Source organism: Carlito syrichta, unplaced genomic scaffold (assembly GCF_000164805.1).
Source record: "Carlito syrichta isolate Samal-C Ts95f unplaced genomic scaffold, Tarsius_syrichta-2.0.1 Scaffold305213, whole genome shotgun sequence".
Taxonomy (NCBI): domain Eukaryota; kingdom Metazoa; phylum Chordata; class Mammalia; order Primates; family Tarsiidae; genus Carlito; species Carlito syrichta.
Genome location: NW_007249309.1, coordinates 66,043 through 92,047, shown reverse-complemented (window position 1 = coordinate 92,047; position 26,005 = coordinate 66,043). Strand labels below are relative to the sequence as shown.

At 40.1% G+C, this 26,005-nt stretch overlaps 1 protein-coding gene across 1 annotated transcript in view; it reads left to right on the top strand.

Moving 5' to 3' along the window:
- F5 (coagulation factor V) overlaps positions 1-26,005 on the top strand; it is a 78,061-nt gene that overhangs the window by 47,546 nt on the left and 4,510 nt on the right. Inside the window, 12 exon segments of the mRNA XM_021714092.1 lie at positions 479-735; positions 737-2,844; positions 6,954-7,128; positions 8,822-9,058; positions 10,608-10,818; positions 12,181-12,360; positions 14,957-15,073; positions 16,490-16,561; positions 17,510-17,613; positions 18,039-18,194; positions 20,928-21,072; positions 23,678-23,829. Coding sequence (XP_021569767.1) covers positions 479-735; positions 737-2,844; positions 6,954-7,128; positions 8,822-9,058; positions 10,608-10,818; positions 12,181-12,360; positions 14,957-15,073; positions 16,490-16,561; positions 17,510-17,613; positions 18,039-18,194; positions 20,928-21,072; positions 23,678-23,829 — 3,914 coding nt within the window.

The following is a 26,005-nucleotide window of genomic DNA, read 5'->3' as shown; positions in this document are numbered from 1 at the left end:
CATTGTGGATCAGTAATCAATAGTTTACAGTCTAAGCCCGGGCATGGTGGCTTACACCTGCAATTCCAGCACTTTGGAAGGTGAAGGTGGGAGGATTGCTTGAACCCAGGAGTTTGACAAGCCTGGGAAAAATAGCAAGATCTCATCTCTATAAATAAATAAATAAGTACATAAGTAAATAAATAAAAATTAGCCAGGCATGGTGTAGTCCCAGCTACTCAGAAGGCTGAGGTGGGAAGATTGCCTGAGCCCAGGAGGTCAAGGCTGTGAGTGAGCTATGGTTCTGCCACTATACTCCAGCCTGGGTGACAGAGTGAGACCATGACTCCAAAAAAAAAAAAGTTCACAGTCTAGCAGTGGTCCACAGACCATACTTGAGCATCTCTGACTAAAGTTTATTAGAAATCACCTGCTACAACAGATTGTTTTTATATCTTCTCCCAGATTTTCATCTCTCTCTTCTCTCGCTCTTCTGTAGGAACTTGGCTGTTAACCACCATGAATTCTAATACAAGAAGCAAAAATCTAAGGCTGAGATTCAGAGATGTTAAATGTATCCGCAATGAGGGTGAAGACTCATATGAGATGTATGCACCTCCAGCATTTTCAGGCATGGCTACACGGAAAATGCATGATTCTTCAGAAAATGAAGATACAAAGGATAATAGTGAATATGATTACCAGGACTTACTGGCTTCAGTATTAGGAATTAGGTCATTCAGAAACTCATCATTGAAATTGGGAGGAAGATGAGTTCAATCTTACTGCCCTAGCTCTAGAGAACAGCTCTGAATTCATTCCCCCAAGTACAGATACAGCTGATCGTTCAAATTCTTCTTCCCCAAGTAATATTAGCAGGCTCATTATTAGCAACTCCACTGAACCTCAGAAAACACTTCATTACCCAGGAACCACTACAGCTGGCCCCCAATGGGGGCCCCTCGTTGACTTAGACAACAATTCAGTGCTTAACTCTTCCACAGCAGAGCATTTTAACCCTTATTCTGAAGACCCTGTAGATGATCCTCTACAGTCAGATGTCATGGGGATAAGCCTACTTCCACTTGCTCTAGGAAGATTCACAAGGCAAGAACAAGCAAAACATAAGGAACCCAGGAAGGAAAAAGACCAGGCAGAAAAGCACAGGTTCTCCTGGATGGAATCACCAGCACATGAAATGGGGAGCCATTTAAGCCAAAGCAGTAATTCTCCTCCCAGAATGCAGCCCTGGGAGGACCTTTCTGGTGATCTGTTACTTTTAAAACAAAAGAATCCATCTAAGATTTTGAATGATAAATGGCATTTGGTTTCTGAGAAAGGTAGCTATGAAATAATACAAGATACTGATAAAGACAAGGCTTTTAATAAGCTGCTGACCAACCCCCAGAATGCCTCAAGTTCTTGGGGAGAAAGCACTCCTCTTACAAATAAACCTGGAGAGCAAAGTGGTCGCCCAGAGCTTTCTAGAGTTAGGCATACATCTCTACAAGTAACACAGAATGGAGGAAATCGTGGATTGAAGAAAAGCCCCTTTTTCATTAGGACACGAAAAAAGAAAAAGGAAAAGTCTGTTCCTTTATCTCCAAGGAGCTTTAACCCGCTAAGAAGTGAGGCCTCTGCCACGTTTTCAGACAGAAGACTGGGTCATTCATTGTTATTCCATAAGTCCAATGAAACATCTCTTTCCATAGACCTCAATCAGACACTGCCCACAATAAGCCTTGGCCTGATAGCCTCACTTCCTGACCATAATCAGGACCTCCCAAAGAATGCTGGTCAGACAAACTCCTCTCCTGGATTTTATCAGACGGTGTCCCCAGAGGAACACTATCAAACATTCCCCATTCAAGACCCTGATCAAATGCTTTCTACTACAGACCCCAGGTCCAGGTCCTCTCCTCCAGGGCTTGACCAGATGCTCACGTATGACCTAAGTCTCAAGCCCTTCTCTGTTGACATTGGTCAAATGTCCCCTTCTTCAGAACATAAAGTGTGGCAGGCAACTGTCTTTCCAGATCTTAGACAGACAACCCTTTCCCCAGACCTCAGTCAGATGCCCCTTTCTCCAGACCTCAGTCACACAAGCCTTTCTCCAGACCTCAGTCAGGAAAACCTTTCCCCAGACTTTAGTCAGATTCCCCTTTCCCCAGATCTCCACCAGATGGCGCCCTTTCCAGACCTTGGTCAGATGCCCCTCTTTCCAGAACTCAGTGAGACAACCCCTTCCCCAGACCTAGGTCAAATACACTTTTCCCCAGACCTCAACCAGATGACCCTTTCTCCAGATCTTGGTGAGGCAAACCTTTCCCCAGACTTTAGTCAGATACCCTTTTCCCCAGACCTCAGCCAAGTGACTCTCTCTCCAGACATCAGTCAGGTGACACTTCGTCCCGATCTCAAGCAGACATCGCCTCCTCCTGACCTTGATCAGACATCCTACCCTTTTGAGTCTAAGCAGTCATTGCCTCTTCCAGAATCTAGTGAGACTGTTCCTTACCCAGACCTTGATCAGATGCCATCTCCACCATCATCTCCTACACTTAATGATACTTTTTTATCAGAGAAGTTTAATCCAGTGGTGATAGTAGGCCTCAGTAAAGATGGTGAAGATTACATTGAGTTTATTCCAAGGCCAGATGACCACAGCAGTGAAGAAGACGAAGTTAAAACTGATTATGTGTCCTATGATGACCCCTACAAAACTGATACTAGGACAGACACCAACTCCTCCAGAAATCCTGACAACATTGCAGCATGGTACCTCCGCAGCAACAATGGAAACAGAAAAAAGTATTACATTGCTGCCGAAGAAATATCCTGGGATTATTCAAAATTTGTACAACGGTTTGGCCAGTTTTCTCCTTTTATATTCTAATTTTTCTACTAAAGTTAAAAAAAAAAAAGTAGCTACAACAATCCAGGGAGATAATTCTGGGCAAACTGTGCTATGTATAGTTTGGTTCCCCTGTTGCAACTTGTCTTAAACTATTTCCTTTGACATTTCCAAGATTAGCCTCTGTACTTTACAAGAACCTGGACAATATAACAACAATCACTGTAGGAAGTCTATGATATTCTGTAGTTAAATAAGTCTCCCCCTATATCTTCTTCTCTTACTATACATGTTCCTACCTCCACTTCTTGCTCTAATGCAGAGCCCACTCTATCCATAGCTATATACTAATCAGTAGGATTTAATTGAAGTTGGCTTCAAATCCAATGTGATGTTGAAATCTCCTTCTGCACTTACTTGTTTACATCAGAGTTTCTAAGGAATCTGTATACTTTTTTTTTTTTAAGATCATAAGCAATTCAGTTTTGCTTAGGGGGTAGAAAGTCATCTTGGGCTGGGCTCTTTATTTTGGGATGAACCATAAAGAGAGAAGAGAGAGGAAGAAAGGAGTAAGTCTTAGTCAACTACAGATTCTCAGGGTGGTACATGTTAACTGTGCATCCACTGTCTCAATGCAGCCCACAGTTTTTACAAAAGCAAACTTCACACTAATCAATTAAAAAACAAAGTGTAACTAGAGTAGACAAACATAATGTGTGGTGTGACATGCAAATCAGTTCATCAATCTGATGCTAGACATTTACACATCATAACTCTGTTCAAGCACCTTCTCCTATGACTTCCTATTTAAATGTGGCACCCAATACTATATGAGAATACGTACCCAGTTATCGGATAATTTCAAAGCAAAGCCCCGAGGGGATAGGATCTAGGGCCTGTCCGGTGTGGAAAGGGATAGAACCAGTTCCTTCAAAATCTTGTATCCCATTCCAGGCCTACAACTCCCTTTTCTGGCAATCAAATTTGCTTTGCCCATCCCTATGTGTTTGTGAGATTGTATGCTAGACTCAGAGTCTGCAAAGATGAGATTCTTAGGGGAGAAAGACTGGACTAAAAGCAGAATGGAGTTCTCTTTTGATGGCACATGGAATATAGTAAATATTCTGGGTAAGTGTTGGGCTTGGGAAATTGGAGAGCCAGTGGGAGAATCTGGCATGCTTTGGCCCCAGACTAAGCTGATGAGCTACAGTGGGAATAATGTGCTTTATTTATTTATATTTTAATTAAAGTTTCTATTTGAAGGTAATTAAGATTAACATACAGTTAAGAGAAATAACACAGAGAGAGTCTTTGTATCTTTTACCCTGTTTCCCCCAGGAGTTACATCTTGCAAATCGGTAGTACTATATCACCACTAGCCCATTGATGTTAGTTCTGTTAGGATACAGAACACTTCCATCACCACAAAATTCCTCTTGTTGCTCTTCCTTCCTTCCACCATACACCTTTGTTATCGCCCTTCGCAGTTACTAGTCTGATCTCCATTTCTATAATTTTGTCATTTTAAGAATATTATATAAATGGAATCATGCAACATGTAACCTTTGAGGATTGGCATTTTTTTTCCACTCAGTATAATCCTCTGGAGATTCAGCCAGGCTACTACAAGTACTTATAGTTTTTGTTGTTGTTTACATATTTATGGTGCACATTTTATTTTAACATGTTTATAAATTGTGAACTGGCTAGATCAAGCTAATTAACATATGCATTACTTCACGTACTTATTTTTCATGGTGAGAACACTTAAAATCGACTCTCAGCAATTTTCAAGAATACAATGCATCGTTATTAACTATAGTCACATGATACACTAGACTTCCTGATTTTATTTCTTCTAACTGAAATTTTGTATCTTTTGGCTTTCTTAATCCCCCTCCCCCACAGCCCCTGCTAACCACTGTTCTTTCTGCTTCTGTGAGTTCAGTGTTTTGAGACTTCACATGTTAAATAATTCAGTACTTGTCTTTCTGTGCCTGGCTTATTTCATTTAATGTAACATCTTCCAGGTTCAGCCTTGTTGTTGCAAGTGACATTTCTTCTCTTTCTTCTTTCTTAAGGCTGAATAGTATTTTATTGTTTATATATTCCACATTTTATTTTTCCACTCATTTGTTGACAGACACTTAGACTGGTTTCATATCTTGGTCAAGGTGAATAATGCTGCAGTGAACATGGGGTGCAGACATTTCTTTGACATACTTCATTTCCTTTGTATATATAATTAAAAGTGGATTGATGGATCATATGGCAGTTCTATTTTTAATTTTTTAAGGAATCTCCATACTGCTTTCCATAATGGCTGTGCTAATTTTCTTTTTTTTTTTTTTTAATTTTTTTGAGTCAGAATCTCACTCTGTCACCCAGGTTGGAGTGCAGTGGCACGCTCACGGCCACTGTAGCCTCCACCTGCTGGGCTCAAGTGATCCTTCTGCCTCAGCCTTCCATTTAGCTAGAAGCACAGGTGCACACTACCATGCCCAGCTAATTTTTCTTGATTTATTGTAGAGATGAAGTCTCACCAAGTTGCCCAGGCTGGTTTTGAACCCCTAGGCTCAGGCAATCCTCTCACCTCGGCCTCCCAAAATGCTGGATTAGCCACCATGCCCAGCCTGTGCTAATTTTCAACCCCACCAACAGTGTGTACAAGGACTCCTTTTTCTTCATATCCTTGTCAGCACTTACCTCTTGTCTTTTTATCATAGCCATCCTAATAGGTGTGAGGTGATTTCTCATTGTAATTTTAATTTGCATTTCTCTGATTATTAGTAACTTTTAGCATTCTTTTCTTTTCTTTTTTTTTTTTTTTTGAGTTGGTGTCTCACTCCGTTGCCCAGGCTAGAGTGCAGTGGCATGCTCACGGCCACCCCAGCATCAACTTGCTGGGTTCAGGTGATCCTTCGGCTTCTGTCTTCCAAGTAGCCGGAATTACAGGCACGTGCTATCACGCCTGGCTAATTTTTCGATTTATTGTAGAGATAAGGTCTGGCTAAGTTGCCCAGGCTGGCCTCAAACCCATGGGCTCAGGCAATCCTCTCACCTCGGCCTCCCAAAGTGCTGGGATTACAAACTTGAGCCACCACACCCGGCCTGGCATTATTTTCATATACCTGTTGGCCATTTATATGTTTTCTTTGAGAAATGTCTATTCAAGCATTTTGTTCGTTTTAAAATCAGTTTATATTTATTTTTGCTATTGAGTTGAGTTTCTTATACTTTGAATGATAATTCCTTAGGGTTTTCAAATATTTTCTTCTATTCCATAGGTTTTCTTTTCTCTCTGTTGATTGTTTCCTTTGCTTTGCATAAACTTTTTAGTTGATGCAATCCCATTTGTCATATTCCAAAATCTTTGCCCAGACCAATGTCAAAAAGCTTAGGAATAATGTATATTGGCAAAAACAAATGTTAGGAGAATGGCTACTCTCAGGGTACAAAACTCTGATCCATCTGGCGACCTTCACAGAGGTGACCTTCTAACTCATATGACCATTGTCCCCTTAGAGTTTCAAGCTCTAGCACTGTTCTGTTGCATGGCTTTGTCTGCCTTTGATATTAAAATTTGCTGTGCTAATATATGATAATATTTGTTCATTTACATATATATTTGAAAAAATTTATAAGTGCCTACTATGTGCTAAATAATGTGCTAAGCACTGTTGAAAGTATTAAGAGCAAACTAGGCACAGTAGCTGACTTCATGGGACTCATACCCCAGTGACAGAGTTAGCTATTAATAGATAATCTCACAAATAAATTATATGTGATTTACTATATATACTATAGAAATATAGGAATACTACAGGAATTTGCTATATACACTATAATAATACTATAGAAATATAATGATACAGAGAGACTTGACCTGGTCTAAAGGATCATCGGAAGACTTGTCTGTAAAATTATAATTGAACTGGGAGTTGAAAGATACTTACTGGCTTGTGCTTTTGCTCACTTACATATTCATTCATTTGTCCATCAATTATTTAGTAAAGTCCTTCTCTATGTTAGATACTATATTTAGAAACAAAGACAACTTTCTAAATGCTTTGAACAGTCTTTAATCTCTTCTTTTTAACAAATACTATTGTCATTTTAGTGAAATAGATAATGAAGACACTGATGATATTCAAAAAAACACCATATATAAGAAAGTAGTTTTTCGAAAGTACCTTGACAGCACTTTCACCAAACGTGATCCTCAGGGGGAATATGAAGAGCATCTTGGCATTCTTGGACCTATTATTAGAGCAGAAGTGGATGATGTTATCCAAGTAAGTCACCTTTTGAGAACCACTAAGATTATCAGAGAATTTCCACAAGTTGGAAGGTTATAAAGGTGAAGGTGGTAAGAGAGCTATAGGTGATTTATTCATTTTCCAGAATTAACAAATAATTACACTTATTTTCAAAGATTCCTTGTCAAGCAATTCGACAATCTTCAAGGTAAGAAAATACCTTTTTTCAAATGCTGAAAACTATATGATCTGAGGAAAATCACACTATAATTTCTATCTAAAGCTAGCATATCTAAAGTTAACACAGAAAATCAATATATTCAGGAACAATTCAATTGGGTTTTATAGTAGTGGTGGCATAATAGTATTTTAGAAATATAGCAGGACCTAGTGGTACATACCTGTAATCCCAGCTACTCAGGACACTGTGGCAGGAGAATTGCTTGAGCCCAGGAGTTTGAGACCAGCCTGGGCAACATAGCAAGACTCTATTTTTATAAAATTTTTTAAAAAAGACAAATTTCCTGATGTCTTCTTAAAAGAAAAGAAAGTGAAGTTAAAGAAATTTGTAAGGGAAGTAAGGTATCTCCATGCACTCCAAAGGTAAGCAAGTTTCCTAAGTATCTTTCCAGTCCTGGTGTTTCTTTCCAAATCCTGTGTCCAGCTCCAGGCCTATCACTGATGTTTACAACAAAGTTTATTTTACCCCCATATTTGCTAACTTCTTACTTACAAAGTAAATAAATAAATAAACTAAAATCTAAAATAAACTATTTTATCAAAAATATAATCTATTTTACCTATTTAAGCACTTGCCAAATTTTCAGTGATCATTTGCTCTTTTTTAAAAATACAGAAAAGTATATAAGGACATAAGAATCTTAATTGTTCTAAGTGTTCTGTGAAGATGTGAGAGGCAACAGTCTTTTCTCATATGATTAAGGAGACTTTTCTCACTAAAAGTCATAAAAGAGAAGGACACAGGCCTGACTGTGCTGGGGTCCTCTGTCATCTGGTCCAACCTAGTCCTCTTCCAATCTCACTTCTCACTAGGCTCCAGCCATCGCTGTGCCTTCCACAGCCCAGCCACTCCCAAACCTCTGCTGTGCCCTAGACCCTTCCTTCACTCGGCTCCTCACTGGCGTGTCTCTGCCTTTCTGGGAGCCTGCAATGTCTTTCTCCTTTTTCTCCCTCTGCTGAGCTCCTGTTCATCCTATAAGAGCCAATTCCATTTCCCCTGAGAAACTTCCCCTAATTCTTCCCTCTCTCCTAAACATTCAACCAAATTGTTCCTCCAGGACCTTCTCATCTAAACCCAGGCATACCTGGTATACAATAACTGTTGCTTCCAGATCTGTAGTGTGGATTCACATGTATATGTCTTCACCAGTGACTGGAGAGCTTCTTATGACAAGGACCAAGCCTCTTTCATCTTCACATCTCCAGCACCCATCACTATCATTTCATTTGTAGATAATGTCAGTACTTTCGCCTTGAGCCTAAGAACAAGCATATATTGGTACTTCCAGGGTAAACTACTTGGTCTCTATCTCACAGGATGGTTGTGAAAACGAAATGGAATAATATACATAAGTTACTTTGCAACTGTAAGCATTCAGTACACCTTAGCTCTGCTTCCATAACCACCCATTTTGGCCTACAATGCCAACATATTGTGGTTTAGAGTTTGTTAAACTTAAGTACCTTTGTGGATCGTTCCTTTTCCTAGGTTCACTTTAAAAACTTAGCATCCAGACCTTATTCTCTTCATCCCCATGGGCTTTCCTATGAAAAATCATCAGAGGGAAAGACATATGAAGATGATTCTCCTGAGTGGTTTAAGGAAGACAATGCTGTTCAGCCAAACAGCAGTTATACGTACGTATGGCACGCCACCGAGCGATCAGGGCCAGAGAGCCCTGGCTCTGCCTGTCGGGCCTGGGCCTACTACTCAGCAGTGAACCCGGTAGGTACCTTCGTCGAGTCTGTGTTATTCTCCTGGCCTGATAACCTGAGTCCACCAAAAGTCGGGGTTATTTCTTGTGAAATGTCTGTCTTGCTATTGTGTAAGGGTATGGTCAATAGTCTACAGTTACCATAACCAGGAATGCTCCATGCAGCTCTTCAGATGACAGAGAGAAACGTTAATTCAGTGGAAAGAAGGGAGGATTACTTAAGTGGTTGGCCCCAAGTGAGGGTGCCAACATATACAGAGCAAGACACTTATCTGCAATTTTCTTGAATAAGTATTAGCTTTCTTCTGCTCTTTCGAATGAAAGAACTGCAGTCAAGACTCCATCTTTCATTCCACAGTGTATATATACTTCAATACAATATGCTGCATACTGTAAATATGCACAAATTTTAAAACCTTCATTTAAGGCATAGTGGAAAGAGCACAGACTTAGATTGAAGATTTTACTGTCACTGTTAGAAAAATTACTTGATCTTTCTCAGCCTTGGTTTCTAAAGTTAAAAATGTGATAATTGGCCAGGTGCAGTGGCTCATGCCTATAATCCCAGCACTTTGGGAGGCTGAGGCATGAGGATCTCTTGAGGTCAAGAATTTGAGACCAGCATGGGCAACATAGCAAGATTCTGTTTCTATAAAAAAAGAAAATAGCCGGGCTCGGTGGCTCAGCCTGTAATCCTGCTGGGATTACAGCACTTTGGGAGGCTGAGGTGAGTGGATTGCCTGAGCCTGCAGGTCCAAGAACCCGCCTGGGCAACTTGCTGAGACCTCATCTCTACAATAAATAAAAAAATTAGCCGGGTGCTGTAGCGCATGCCTGTAGTTCCAGCTACATGGAAGGCTGAGGTGGAAGGATCGCCGGAGCCCAGCAGGTCGAGGCTGCGGTGGCCAGGAGTGGCCACTGCACTCCAGTCTGGGCGACAGAGTGAGACTCCAACTCAAAAATAAATAAATAAATAAAATAAAAAATTAGCCAGGTGTGGTAGCACATGCCTATAGTCCCAGCTACTTAGGAGGCTAAGGCAGGAGGATCGCCTGAGCCCAGGATTTTGAGGCTGCAGTGAGCTATGATCTTGCCGCTGCACTCCAGTCTTGGCAACCGAAAGAGACCCTGTCTCAAAAAAAAAAAAAAAAAAAAATAAGAAAAAGAAGAGGAAGAGATAATAGTACATAGCATATAGTAAGCACTTGGTAAATATTTGATCAGGGTATGAATTTATATTTTCCACATAGGATAGTTGTCAATATTACATGAGATACTATTGGCAAAGCCTTTAATATAATAGTATATGCTCAATAAGTAGTATTCATCAATATTATTATTATCACCATTACTGGTATAAAGGATCAACCATAGGAAGGGAATATGAATGCAACAGAATTAGATGATAAATATCCAGGCTTATTAAGCTATTAATTTATAGTCTTCAAATTCAGAGCCTGTAAGAAATCTTCCATGTCTATATGACCAACAACTGTCAGAAGAGCAAAGAAAATCCTGAGAAAGGGAGGAGAAATGCAATTTGCTCTTACTGTCTTCCAGGAAAAAGATATCCACTCAGGCCTGATAGGTCCCCTTATGATCTGTCGAAAAGGAACACTTCATAAAGAGAGCAACATGCCTGTGGACATGAGAGAATTTGTCTTACTTTTTATGGTCTTTGATGAAAAGAAGAGCTGGTACTATGAGAAGAAGTCCAAAAAGTCTTGGAGTCTCACATCCTCGGAAGTAAAAAACTCCCATGAGTTTCATGGTAGTTTCCTCTGACTTTGATCTAATCTCTGAATTAAATTGCACTGGGTCACGGTGATTCCTGCCCTTAGATCTTCACAAGATTAGACATGAGATGTTTCTGAGGAACCAGGGGCTACAACTAAAACCAGTTCCTTAACGTCTCAGTCAGCTGATGTCACCTAGCAGGAGGCACTGTGGGTGAAGGAGAGAAGAGAATGTCTGAAAGGTAGCACAGAGACTGCCACAAAACAAACCGACAAACAAAAAAGTCAATGTGTTTCAGCTGGTAACATACATTGAAAAGGAATTAGCATCGTTCTGCAGCTTTAAAAGTGAATAGCTCTTGATCATCAAAGATGCAAGTGTTTATCTAGAAAAAATGACCACCCAGGTGTCTTTTTCAAAAATAAGCATGGTTCTAATAGTTCTGGCTCTCAGCAGCTCCCAGGTGACATCCAAAGCATCTGGGAGCAAAATGAGATAGGAAGCTAGACAGTCAGGTAATGGGAGAACAGCATGAGAGCATGGGTGGTCATACTGGGAAAAGTAAGCCCACCGGAAATCCACTCAGGAGCTTGGCCTATACATCGGCAACAAAAACAGGAACCAAGATGAGGGGTAAGAGCTGGTATCATGGGTATGTAGATAGTTGTTCCTATAGCCAGTATAGTTTTAAGGGTGCCCAAATGATCCCAACTCTTCCCCCTCCAAAAATTTCACTTGCCTGGTTCCTGGAATTCCACTGCAAGTTCCTTTAACTTAAGAAGGAAAAATGAATGCCCCTCACTTTGGTTTCATTAAATGCTTGGTAGCACTAAGCTTTATCACTAAAAGAAGAGCACTATGCTTTATCACTAATGAGAAGAGAAACATGCCTCACTGTGGTTGGTGGGCACATCAGAGATAAATCCTGATTTGATAAACTTCTAGACTTCCTAATTTTGCCTAGAACTATTTCTGAATTTAGCAGGCCTTAGAGTTACATTCTGTATATCTCCTTCTTACTCTCTAATCCCTGGCTTGTGCTTTGTCTGCTCATATTAGTCTTTATCCTTTCGAAGCAAAGGAAAATTCAGGTGTTAATGTGAAGAATAAATGGGTAACACAGAGCAGGAGATGTGTAAAATTTGGGGAAAGAGGGAGAAACTGCTTAGAGAGGGAGCGTGCCCCACCCTTCTGCTATAAACTGGCATGAGTGACATGACAAGGACTGGTGGCTCTGTTTAGCCTCTCACAGATGTCAAGACATGTGGGAGGACCCGTTTTGTACACAGTAATGAGGAAGAAGGGCAGTGAGGGGGTTGCCCCATATTTCCTTACCAACCAACTGCCTTCTTGGTACATACAGGTTTTTATTGACTGCGGTTCTCTGTCCTTTCAGCCATTAATGGGTTGATTTACAACTTGCCGGGCCTGAGGATGTACGAGCAAGAGTGGGTGAGGTTACACCTGCTGAACATAGGCGGCTCTCAAGACATCCATGTGGTTCACTTTCATGGTCAGACCTTGCTGGAAAATGGCAATCAGCAGCACCAGTTAGGCGTCTGGCCCCTTCTACCTGGTAAAGACTGGGTAATGGGAAGAGTTCCCTGCTGAGAAATGCTAAGGGAAGGCGATCTTAGCTTCTGTGACTCCCCCTCATTCCCTCCTTGTACATATACTATCTAAGGGATTAGAACACAGGGTTCTGGCACAGAACCTGTAGGCAAAGCCATGTACCAAAGCTGCACAGAGTACAAAAACGTCACCTAATGTATGAACCATTTGCAGCACCACACAGGCTAAATGCACAGCCCAGCTTGGGTCTACAGAGACGTTATGTCGCATGCAGGTTCTCCTGAGCCATTATGTGTCACACAGACCAGGTCTCAAGCAGATGACAGAATGAATCCCACAGGGCTCAGACAGCTAAAGCTATCTCTATTGGGAGGGAGGTTAGAAACTTACTAGCAGTCAGGCATGGGAGTTTATGCCTGTAATCTCAACATTTTGGGAAGCCAAGGCAGGATTTCTTGAGGCCAGGAGTTCAAGACCAGCAGGGCAACATAGCAAGATCCCATATCTACACAAAAATAAAAAAATTAGCCAGGCATGATGGCTGTAGCCCCAGCTACTTGGGAAACAGAGGCAGGAGGATCGCTTGAGCCCAGGAGTCTGAGGCTGCAGTGAACTATGATCACACCACTGGGCTCAGACCTGGGCAGCAGAGTGAAACTCTCTTTAAAAAAACAAAAAGAAAGAAACTTACTAAGGTTTCTAGATTCTTGAATTCTACTTCTAGTTCTGTCACCCTTATATTTTTGGGCAAGTAACTCCAGGAATCATAATCTTGAACTGACTTATAAGGCTGAAAAGAAAAAACAAATTAAAAACCTTTTTTTCTAATGATTGTAAAAGCTAAAGAATAACAGCAACATTTAGAACTTTTCATGTGCCAAATGATAAATGTAGATTTTTAAGAACTATATCATCAAACAGGATGTTTATGTGCCAGTGAGTGAGCTGTTTGTGGGTGCATCTGCTTGTGGAGTAGGTGTGTGAGTGGGACTGTGGGTGCCTGATGTCAGATTCTCAAACTTCATGGGGTGTAATAAAACCTAGGAAGCAGATTAAAAAGCAGATCTTGGGCAGAATTCCCAGGAGTCTGCTTTTATTTTTTGTTAGAGATGTGTCTCACTATGTTGCCCAGACTGGTCTTGATCTCCTGGGCTCAAGCAATCCTCCTGCCTCAGCCTCCCAAAGTGCTGGTATTACGGCTGTGAGCTACCACACCCAGTCAGAGCTGTATTTTTAACAAGCAGCCTCCCTTACTGTCTGAGCATCTAGTGAAGGCAGTCTCTTGACAGGACTTTGGGTGGGAAAGTCATTGTGTGAGTCTGCCTCAGATATAGGGACGGAAGTCCAAATGGAATAGTTTGGTTAAGAGTAGGGGAGGAGGGGGTTCTTGTTTTTTCACATCCCGGTGACTCACTAATACATCAGAAAGACCCACTCTATTAAGATCAGAGAAGAGCTAGTGCAGTGGCTCATGCCTGTAATCCCAGTGCTTCAAGAGGCCACCGCGGAAGAATTGCTTGAGGACAAGAGTTCAAGACCATCCTGAACAACATAGCAAGACCCTATCTTTACACAATTTTTTGTAAAAAAAATAGCCAGATGTAGTGGTACACCCCTTTTGTCCTAGCTACACAAGAGGCTGAGTTGGGAGGATCGCTTGAATTCAGGAGTTCAAGGCTGTAATCAGCTATGATTGCACCACTGCATTCTAACCTGGGCAACAGAGCAAGATCCTATCTCTGAAAAAAAAAAAAAATCAGAAACAGAGCGAACTGGATTAGATTAAACTCATCCCTTATCTTTTTGCCAAATATTAGCAGATCTGTTGTCCTTCCCATGAGCCTGCAAGGTAGACTGAGAAGCTGGGATTGGCTGGCCCATCTAAATCTCTGATCCTAAATATCTGCATTGGGAAGAGGAAAACAGAGATCTTTTTCATGTGTTTGAAGAGGATGACCCTCGTCTATTAATTTGCACCAACAACTGGGGAAATCATCACAAATTATAGGCAACAGAATTTAAATACAAAGTAGTAGGGAGTAATTCTAAATACCACAATGGATAACCAGAGATTTTAGAAATTTCTTTCAATGATTTTCTGAAACAAGTTATATAAATCTCTATCGAAATATGGAAGCTTTATAGACAATTTGAAAACATCTGGGGGGAAATAATGTGTTATTTTGATTTTCTTATATAAAAAAAGAAAACAGCAAAATGAAGAGAGAGAGAGAGAAAAAGTCCAATATTTTTGAGGCACAGTGATAAGTTATTCAGGATCACTTTGACACTTAGGACTGCAAAGCTGTATTATGTGAGAGCTAACTTTTAACAATATATATGGATAAGTGAAAGTTTCTATCTAGTGAAACTTTAGTGAATTTTTTTAAATCTTGGGGCAATTGATTCTTAATAGTGTGTGGTGTGTGTGTGTGTGTGTGTGTGTGTTGGTGGTATTTTGTTTTATTCTGTAGTCTTACCTACAGAATAATTGATAACTCTTAAACTCTATTCTGAAGCCTCTAGTGAAGCAGGGATTTTAGGATTCTTGGAAACCTATCAGCCACAATAGTAATTTTGTCCTTAACTCTCTATTTTAGGTTCATTTAAAACTCTTGAAATGAAGGCATCAAAACCTGGCTGGTGGCTCCTAAACACAGAGGTTGGAGAAAACCAGAGGGCAGGGATGCAAACACCATTTCTTGTCATAGACAGAGGTATTCCCAAGAGCCACATGATACTTTTTAGCAGGAGAGTGCCTGTTATTAGGATATTGTCAACACTTATATTGGAACAATCAAGTCTGAGATCTCTGAAATGACAAAGGCATAATTTGTAGCCATAGTTGCTTTAATTCTAACTCATGATCTGACTGCATTGAAAACATATCAGTCAGATCAAAGGCATTCCTCTCAATTGGGACATCAGTGTAAAGAAGCATCCCTCATGAGCTGTGATCCATAGGAAGGTGCATATAAGAAATTCTCTGGCCAGGTGTAGTGGCTCACGTCTGTAATCCCAGCACTTTGGAAGGTGGAGGCAAGAGGATTACCTGAGTCCAGGGGTTTGAGACCAGCCTGGGCAACGTGGCAAGACCTTCATCTCTACAATAAATTTTTAAAGAAATTATATAGGCTCAGTAGTGTACACCTCTAGTTCTATCTATTTGAAAGACTGAGACAGAAGAATTGCCTGAGTCCAGAAGGTTGAGGCTACAGTGGTCGTGAGTGTACCACTGCACCCCAGCCTGGGTGACAGAGTGAGACTCCAATAAAAAAAAAACAGAAAAGAAATTCTCCAAGTTCCAAGAGTGAAGAGAGAACAGGAATTCAGCAGTAACTTCTTCACTGAACTTGGCATTTCAGTATTCAGGAAACACTATTTCCATCTGTTCATCCATCCATCCTTTAAGCATTTACTAAGTGCCTGCTAATTACCAAGCACTGTGCCAACATCCAGATAGCATGGTGATCAAGATATCAATAACCTTGTAACTTTCCAACTAACTTTTGAGGACATGATCTCATGAGGGATCGCACTTAATGTTGCAAAATAGCCTACAAATATTTAAAGACAGTGGCCCCCAACCTTTTTGGCATCAGGAACCAGTTTTGTGGAAGACAGTTTTTCCACAGAAAGGGGGAGGATAGGAAGGGAAATCATTAGGTACTAGATTTTCATAAGGTGTGCCCAACCTAGGACTCTCATATGTATGGTTTGTACTTCTATGAGAATCTAATGCCGCGGTTGATATAAGGTGGAGCTCTACTCGCCTACTGGTCACCTCCTGCTGTGTGACCTAGTTCCAAACAGGCCATGGACCACTACCGGTTTGCAGGCCTGGGGTTTGGGGACTCCTGTTTTAAGAGACAGGCAGAAAAAATTAGTTTAAAAATCAATTGCATTTCAGGATTTCAGTTGCTTTCCTCAGGATGTCACTATTTCTGTTAAAGCATCAGTCTTGATGGTGCATTTACCATTTTATAATGAAACAGATTTAAGTCAGTGCCATATAAGGTAGGTAAAAATATCTATTTAGTGACCCATCAGAGATATACTCTTTAGTCATGGAGTTTTACTTTGCTGTATGTATTAATCTAAGCAAAAAATATTTATTTTTCTGTTTTTCATAGAATGTAAGATGCCAATGGGACTAAGCACTGGTATCATATCTGATTCACAGATCAAGGCTTCGGAGTATCTGGGTAAGTTGTAGCATCATAGCTTGTGAATGGTATCTCCTATAATTGTGTGGTATACAGCCTGTGAAACCATACGTGACAATCCTGCCTATAGATCAGTTATTTTCTCCAGGCTTTTCTCTACCACACCTTAGTGATACAGCTCCATTTGGGGTGCTCCTCTGGTAAAGGAAAGAACACTATGACAGGAGCTAAAAGTATATTAGTACACTCTTATATTATACACCCCCTCTGGTGTATAATATTCCCAAAGAGTGTCTTCAAGGAAAAACCAAGAGCCATAGGTCATTGATATCTCTGCACAGGGAGTCCAAGCTCTCTGCAGGTGTTCAGCAAGAAGATAGCTTACTCTTATGACCACATGCCTATTTCCAAACCTATCCCCATTCATCTTTTGTGAGTTTGATCACACATATAATATTCTAGCCAGATTCACAGGGTCTTATCAGCCAGGCGTGACAGTCCCAATTAATATGGCCTTTGGCCTATGCCAGTCATTCCTGTATTCAAGAAACTGTGTCAATCACTCCCAGGTGTCAGGAACTCCTCTTAAGTTTCCTCACTATGGCTCAAAGTCCTTCCCAAAATCAAAAAGTCATGATCAAGAGGACCGTGAGGCTCCCATACACCTCTTCCATGTGTTCCTACTAGGCAGGTACACTTGTCAGCAGACACATCAACATAACTGAGAAAAGACAAACATGACCTGTGTGCAAGAAAGGGGGTGGCTGGTCGTTGATAGCTGACCAGACACAGACATGAAGACAAATTCTCATCATCAAGGACTGGCTTAGTAGCCAAAGCCCATGTCAACTGCCTGGCCTCCTAACTACAACACAGGTCCACCAAAGAAATGTTTTTCCGCTGGATTAAACTCCCTTGAGAAATTGCTAATCATCTGGGTTTCTTTTTTCTTAAATTTAGAATAATTTTTTCTTCCTTTGAATTTAGGTTATTGGGAACCCAGATTAGCAAGATTAAACAATGGTGGATCATATAATGCTTGGAGTGTAGACAGACTTGCAGTAGAATTTGCTTCTAAACCTTGGATCCAGGTATGTTTTAATAACCTGATAATATTTACTGCTGTTGTAATAATAAAAATGGCAGTTATTTAATCATTTCTTCTTGTTGTTCTTGCAATGTTCTTAGGGGAAACAACAAGTATTACGTGCTAGGTACTATTACAAGTACTTCACAGCCTCAAAAATCAATGCTTGGAGGTTGGTTCTAGTAATATTTTATTTTACAGATGAGAAAACTGAGGCACAGAGATGCTAACTCCCTTCCCAAAGTAACACAGAGCTAGTAGTGGTTGAGATGGGATTTGAGTCCAGGCACTCTGTGCTCAAATATGGATTGTGTCTAGTCATTTTATTCATTTTCTAAGATCTTAGGTGCTGACTCTTTAGTTCTGAAGAAAGCTGATTGTGTCTTGATGACAAGGACAGTCCTGTTTATTGGATTTGCTGTCTTGCAGGTGGACATGCAAAGGGAAGTTGTGCTCACAGGGATCCAGACCCAAGGCGCCAAGCACTACCTGAAGTCCTGCTATACCACAGAGTTCTATGTGGCCTACAGCTCTGACCAGACCAACTGGCAGATCTTCAAAGGGAACAGCACAAGGAATGTGATGGTTTGTGTGCATATTTCTACTTGAATCACTAAGATTCAGCCTATTATGACTAATGACTATATCTTTCTTAGAAATACCTTTCTGAGTATTATAAATGTGAATGTCTTTCTAAGGGTCTTATGGAGAAAACCAATAATATGATGGGTCTGTGTATCATACATTAAAGAGATACGTGGATTACTGAAACTTCAAACCCCCACAAAATGAGAAAAAAAATAAGTTTATCATCAAACAAGATACCCAGATTTCTCAGACTGGCAAATGGTGAAACAACAATTGGCAAATGATGCAGCAGAGTGGAATATCTGGTCGTGTCTCAAGGAGCTTGTGCTAAAAATGGACTATCAAGAGTATTGATTTTACTATTATATTTTGTTTTATTCTTTTTTTTAAACATATTTTTTATTTTAAAATTGTGGGGTACAGTTAAGGGTTAGTTATACAAATATGCATCGTTCAGGCACCCTTGTTGATAAGGGGTGTCCCCCTGTCCCCAGACAGATATTGACTACTTATTAATCCCACCTATTTTATTCTTTATTTAAATGTACCTAAAGGACATAGTAGTGTTAATGCCAGTAATGCTCTGAGGCAGCGTGAGTCTCAGACTTTTTGGGGGGCCATGGCTGAGGAATGACATTCCTCTGCTGAATCTTCCATGAGCTCAGTGAGGAGCCACAACTCATCTCCTCCTCCCTCATCCCCCAACCCAAACAAAGATGAAATCAAGAAGACTGCCATGATTTGACTGATAACTTCAAACTTGTATCAATTATATATTATGTAAATCATTTGCTATTTTCTATATTATCACTTAGCTATTTTAATAATAAATTACTTACAGTATATCTTAGAAAAGATCATAAAAGTTCTAAATTATGGTCCTTAATCAGTATTGAGAGATAGAATTATGGTCCTTACTAATCAGTATTGAGAGATAGAATGCAGTTGAGTCCATAAACAGTTTTGCATCTATGTTCATGAGAGATATTGGTATGTAGTTTTATTTATTTAATTTTTTTTGAATATCTTTTCCTAGCTTTGATATCACAGCTATACTAGCTTCATAAAATAAATTAGTAATAGTGCTCTTCTATTCTACATTCTGGAAGAGAATGTCTAAAATTAGTATTAATTCTTTAAATATTTGGTAGACATCACCAGTGAAACCATCTGGGCCTGGAGATTTCCTTTCAGGAGATTTTAAAACTTTCAGGAAGTTTTAAAATTATAGATTCCATTTTTTAGTAGTTACAAAGTTTTTCAAAATATCTGCTTCATATTGGGTGAGTTGGGATACTTTTGTGTATTTCAATACATTGATCCATTTCCTCTAAATTGTAAAGTTTATGTGTGTGGAGTTGTTTGTAATATTTCCTTACTACCCTTTTGATGCCCGCAGTGAGATTGCCTGTTTCATCTCTGCTATTGTAATTTGCACCTCCTTTCCTTTTTTTGTCATTCTTGACAGAGTTTGTAGGGTTTTATTTTGTTTTGGTTTTTTTTAGGATTTTTTTTTTTAATCTTCTCACAGAATCAGATATTTCAATGATTTTTCTCTGTTCTATTTCAAGCTTACTGATGTCTGCTCTTATCTTCTGTTTTAGCTGGCTGTTTCTGATACTGTTCTGGCAGGGAAAGGGACCGGGCACAACCTGGAAACTGCAGAATGGGGGTCAAAGTCCAGTTCCCTACTCTGCTGCCACCTTAGGTGGGATTGCTCCTTTGTTGCTGGGTGGGGTCAGGAGCTCCCTAGTGGTATCACTGACACTGCAGAGGTGGGAGCTTCCCTAGGGTTAGGAGGGGATGAGAGCCAGGGGTCTCTATGTGGCCTTTTCTGACATGACCCCAGTGAGGGTGTCGGGTTGCCTCTCTAATATCGCGAGTTAGAAGTCTAGGCTCCCCAGCCTTGCTGTTGTAGGTGGGGGAGGGGCCACAGAGTTTTCTGCAGTTGGCTCAAGTAGAGAAGTTGCTAAGTGATTGTCTAGAAGTTCTCTATTGGCTGAGCGCGGTGGCTCCGCCTGTAATCTCAGCACTTTGGGAGGCTGAGGTGAGAGGATTGCCTGAGCCCAGGGGTTCTAGACCCGCCTGGGCAACTTGGTGAGACCTTGTCTCTACAATAAATCACAAAAATTAGTCAGGCATGGTAGCATATGTCTGTAGTTCCAGCTACTTGAAAGGCTGAGGTGGAAGGATCATCTAAACCCAGCAGATCGAGGCTGCGGTGGCCATGAGCGTGCCTGGGTGGCAGAGTGAGACTCCAACTCAAAAAAATTAAAATTAAAATTACAAGTTCTCTATCTTGCTAGGCTACCTTTTCCTGGTTCTTTGGCTAGACAGAGCAGGCTTCTGTCGGGGATATTTTTTAATACACTGTGTTTCCAGATTGCTGACTTCTTCACCTCCAGGTCTGAGATGCATGAGGCAAAAAGAAAGCTCAGTGACCTACCATTGTGTTGCTCCTTCCAAAACCCCTGGCCAGTCTGCCTTCTTCTCGCTTCCTCTCAGTCTTCTTGTGTTTCTCTTAGGGTTTTTAGTCACACTCAGCAGGGGGAATAGAACAAAGTACCAACTCCTGGTAGTGGAATTATCCCCAAATATGCTTTAAGACCAAATTGATTTGGTTCAGGCCCCATGAAAACTTAGTATTACAATTTTAAATTAGATAAAAATTATATTATAAAGTCACTTTATAGAGAATTGTTACATAACTGTTTTCCTCTTTCCTTCCAGTATTTTGATGGCAATTCAGATGCCTCTACAATAAAGGAGAATCAGTTTGATCCACCTATTGTGGCTAGATATATTAGGATCTCTCCAACTAGATCCTATAACAGACCTACCCTTCGATTGGAGTTACAAGGCTGTGAGCTTAATGGTAAGGAACAAAGATGCATTATTTGTTCAATGCCACTCAGAGAATGAAGATTTGGGAAGTATGGGAGAATGAGTAGAATTGTTAGTTTTCTTCAATGACTTAGGGTCCTAAAAAAACCTTTGTGAGCCGGGCTCAGTGGCTCAGCCTGTAATTCTGCGCCTTGGGAGGCTGAGGTGAGTGGATTGCCTGAGCCCACGGGTTTGAGACCCGCCTGGGCAACTTGTCGAGACCTCATCTCTACAACAAATCAAAAAATTAGCTGGGCGTGGTAGCGCACACCTGTAATTCCGGCTACTTGGAAGGCTGAGGCGGAAGGCTCACCGGAGCCCAACAGGTCGAGGCTGCCGTGGCCGGGAGCGGTCCCTGCACTCCAGTCTGGGCGACAGAGTGAGACTCCAACTCAAACAAACAAACAAACAAAAAACCTTTGTGAAACGAAGGTTCCACTCAGGTAAAACTCTGTGATCTAGACCAAGACTGATTCTGTCAGTCAAAGGGCAGGCACTACCTCTTTGAACAGTGCGCAGATAATATGACCACACCATGATCCTCCAAGGCAGGACCCTAGCTTCATCCACCCATTTTGGGTTCAAACCAGGTCTAACTATTCCAAAGTCTTCTAGGTCACTCAGACATTAATGTAATGCAGGTATCTAGCAACATCACTGGCATGTATTTGGTGTTCACCGAGTATCTGGAAATCTGAATCTGCCTCCCCACTTCCTGAACCATGATTGTACTGTATATTCTTTTATACCCTATGTAGGTACTCAAGCATTTTCTATGTAAGCTGCTATTTTTCAGGGGCTGTAATGTGACCTGTGGTATAAATAAATCCAGGTAATCATAAATGGTCATGATAAAATTCTACTGTATATTATATTACAAGGTTGTTTAAGTCTTAACTATTCTTCTCAGACTCTTAAAGCAGTGCTTTCCAAAATTTTTCACTTCAAAGCACATGTAGAAGATAATATTGGCATGGCCCACACCTGTAATCCCAGCACTTTGGGATGCTGAGGTGGGAAGGTTGCTTGAGGCCAGGAATTCGAGACCAGCCTGGGCAACATAGTAAGATCCCATCTCTATAAAAAAGAAAAGCATTGAGGTAAAAGAATGAAGCAATCAACCCAGGACTTGGCTGGCCCAGGCCTTACCTGGCTGCTTAAGGGCTGGGAGGTTAGGGAGGTTAATAAATAGGCACACCAGAAACTTGCTGTAGCACATTGGTTGGGACCTTCAGTAGCTTCCCCTTGGGGTGGGGGGAAGAAGCCATGACTTACAGTGGAGAAAGCAGCTGAACCTTGGAATCAGTTTCTTACCAAAGCAGATAATGGTACAGTGTACCCTTGACATTCATGAGAGAATTGCATGTGGACATTTTGCCAGTGCTCAGATAGCAGTAATATATAACCTCTCCCATACAAAACACAAATCTTGTACAGGCAGGACCACTCCTTGAAACAGCTCCATAAATCATTGGGTTTTTAAAATTTTCATATGATATATAGTATGAAAATGGTAGACTTATTAAGCTCACAGAGTCAAACTACCTTAAAATGTGACATCCAACTCTGTTAATTTATTTAAAACATCTATTTGTATAGCATTTAAAAATTTTACTTTCTTGATATGTATTATAATTAGCATTAAGAATATGTCTTCTCTTTAGGGCTTTTTTTTTTTTTTTTTTTGAGTTGGAATCTCACTCTGTTACCCAGGCTGGAGTGCAGCGACACACTCAGGGCCACCCTAGCATCAACCTGCTGGGCTCCGGCGATCCCTCTGCCTCAGCCTTCCAAGTAGCCAGAACTACAGGTGTGCGTACCATGCCTGGCTAGAGAGGAGGTCTTGCCAAGTTGGCTTGCCCGCAGGCTTGGGCAATCTACTTGCTTCAGCCTCCCAAAGTACTGGGATTACAGGCTGAGCCATTGAGCCTGGCCTGCTTTTCATAGTGAAAGTAAGGTAACAACTTTAAGTAAATGACAAGAACAAAGTGTCACAGCGATGGTGAGCAGTCAGCAATACTCGCTCACTAGCTGTTTTTACAGCCACAGATCAGCCTTCCTGCCTATGATGTTCAAATTACACCTTGGCAAAATTCCAAAACATACATAACATGAATAACCCTTCAAAGATTGGAAAAGGGAATATTAAATGGCAGCTACCAAGGGTCCATTACATCTTCTTTGTAGCTTTTGTTAGAAGAAACAGATGATCTGTTTTTATATAAGGATAGTTCAGGAATGTCTACCTAAAAGCAAGCACCAAAGGTTCCTGAGTTTAAATTTTTAGAACATGGCATTTGGTGTTAGACTGTATGGACTCAAATTCAGTTTCTGATTCTTCTGGCTGTGTTAGGCAAATTACTATTTGTTTTCTCGTTTGTAAAATGGAAATAATTGTGAGCATGAAATAATACACATAAGACCTGAGAACAGTGTTTGGCATTTGGATTTAATAAATCTTCATTGTTGTGATCATTGTTTTTGTTGTTACTTGGTGGTAGTAATATTATTTCTTATCTCTTCTGTGGTGCAAAATACCATGCAGGGAATATTTGTGAAACATGCATCATTTAACCACATTACTTTTCTCTTGACAGGATGCTCCACACCACTGGGTATGGAAAATGGAAAGATAGAAAATAAGCAAATCACAGCTTCCTCGTTTAAAAAATCTTGGTGGGGAGACTTCTGGGAACCGTCCTACGCCCGTCTTAATGCCCAGGGACGTGTGAATGCCTGGCAAGCCAAGGTGAAGTACAGTCTATGCATACAGTTCTGTCAGGCCTCCAGAAGAAAACATAGGCCCTTACTACAGGGAATGCAGGGTCTGAGAAGCAAGAATATTTTAATCTGTTTCTTCAGATTAAAATTCTAAATCTAAAAACTAGGATGCCTACTGACTTGATATCTTTAACTTTGGCTCATAGAAAAGTCTTTAATCATCTCTGTGATTTTTGGTCTAGTCTTAATTTAAACCAGGAGTGAGAACAACTTTATTGCAAAGGACCAGATAGTAAATATTTTAGTCTTTGTGGGTACATTCTCTGTCATAACTACTCAACTCTTCCATTGTAGCAGAAAAGCAGCCATCAACAATATGTAAATACATCGAATGTGGCTGCGTTCCAATAAAACTTTATTTACAAAAAACAGGCAGTGGCCAAATTTGGCCCATGAGCTGTAGTTTGCCACCTCCTGCTTTAAACAGTTTACATTAGTGGCAAACAAATGATTTACAACATAATTTCTTACTTTTTATTCTCAGTTTAGCAATATTTTTCATTTTCTTGAGTATCATTTAAACTTTTTTGTTTCCATTTTTTAAGAGCATTGTAACATTCCCTGAGGCAATTGGAGGTATGGTAAAATGTGGCAAAACCAGAGTTATAAATTGGTGATCTAAATTAAACAAATACCTTCCAGAGAGTTATATTGCAGCTGATATTAGCCCACTGTTTAGAGTAACTGTTAATAGTTGACTCAATTTTATTTAATGCTTCAACTGACTTGAGATATCAGAATGGCATAGCTAATTTTATAATCCCTTTAGCCAACTAAATCCAAATTCCCTACTTTCTATCCTCTTATCTCCTTCCCTTAAGATACCTACGCTCAAATTCCCTGATGTTCTACAGAATTCCAGGACTTATCCTTATATTAGGCCACCAGAAAGGAAAAAGGAATTGTGGTGTTAATGAAGTAAATAGAAAAGATTGGACCCCATACAGACAGTCTTGGAAACTGATGTGTGTGCTTCACAACTCATTTTGGCCCATTATAGAATCGCAGAATGTTAGGATAGCGAGTAGAAAAACATCTGGTTCAGACTTTTCCTTTTAAGTCTAAATACACAGGAGATTAAATAGTTTTAGCTTAGTTGAATAGCAGAATGAGGACTGAAATCCCATTCCCCCAGTAAACAGACCAGTGCTCCTTCTACCATTTGAAGCAGATCAAATACCCCATTTTGCAATTTTGCAGAGGAGAAAACTTCTCTTCTAGAGAGAAGTTAAAATAATAAAAATAATGTCATATTGCATTATACTTATGGAATTTATATAACAATATAAATAATAAGTCATTAAAGAGAGCTCTTATTCACTTCTTTTTCAGATGACCCTTTAGATCTGTTCATGGCATAACATTGTCACACTAACTCTCATTATTTAAAATATTTTTTAAAATCTCTCCGTATAATTTGCTCTTATGTCGGTGACCAGCACTGACCAAGGGTGGGTTAGGACCCGCACCAGAGAATCTGGACAGCGAGAAGACCACTCAGAGGCAGATCTTCTGGGAACAGTCTGATCAGGACTGGAGCCAAGTTTATTCAAACATTTTCCAACTTATATACCATTTTCTATACCCTCCAGCAATGTGATAATCACTCACTGGGGGCGTACAAGTTTCGTGCTTTACAAACTATGCATCACAAGACCACCACGAGATCTGCAATTTCCAAGCAAACAATTCAAATTCCATGATGCCTGCCGTGCTTACATTAAGGTCACAGGTGCACAATTTCAATACAAATCGTTCAAAGTGTTTTCCATAATGTTCAATGAATCATTCATATTATACTCTTTGCTCTATACCCTGATTAATACAAAAAACTTTCCTGAGTTAACTCTAGGTTCAATCCAAGTTCACTGATTCCCAATATTTTTAACGATTAATATTATCAACTTAACACTATACTATAATCTATAAGTTTAGTTAAATGACTTAACTGTCAGTTATACTATTAACCTATTATGATTTAACGTAATGCCTTATAACTCAGTTAAAACTTATTCTTAAACTACCAAACTTTACTATAATTCATATGTTTCATATGTCTAAACTTTAATTTTCATATGATCTAGTTATTGGACTTTAATACTATGCTATATCCTATTAAGCTAATACCTTATCGTTAATTCTGT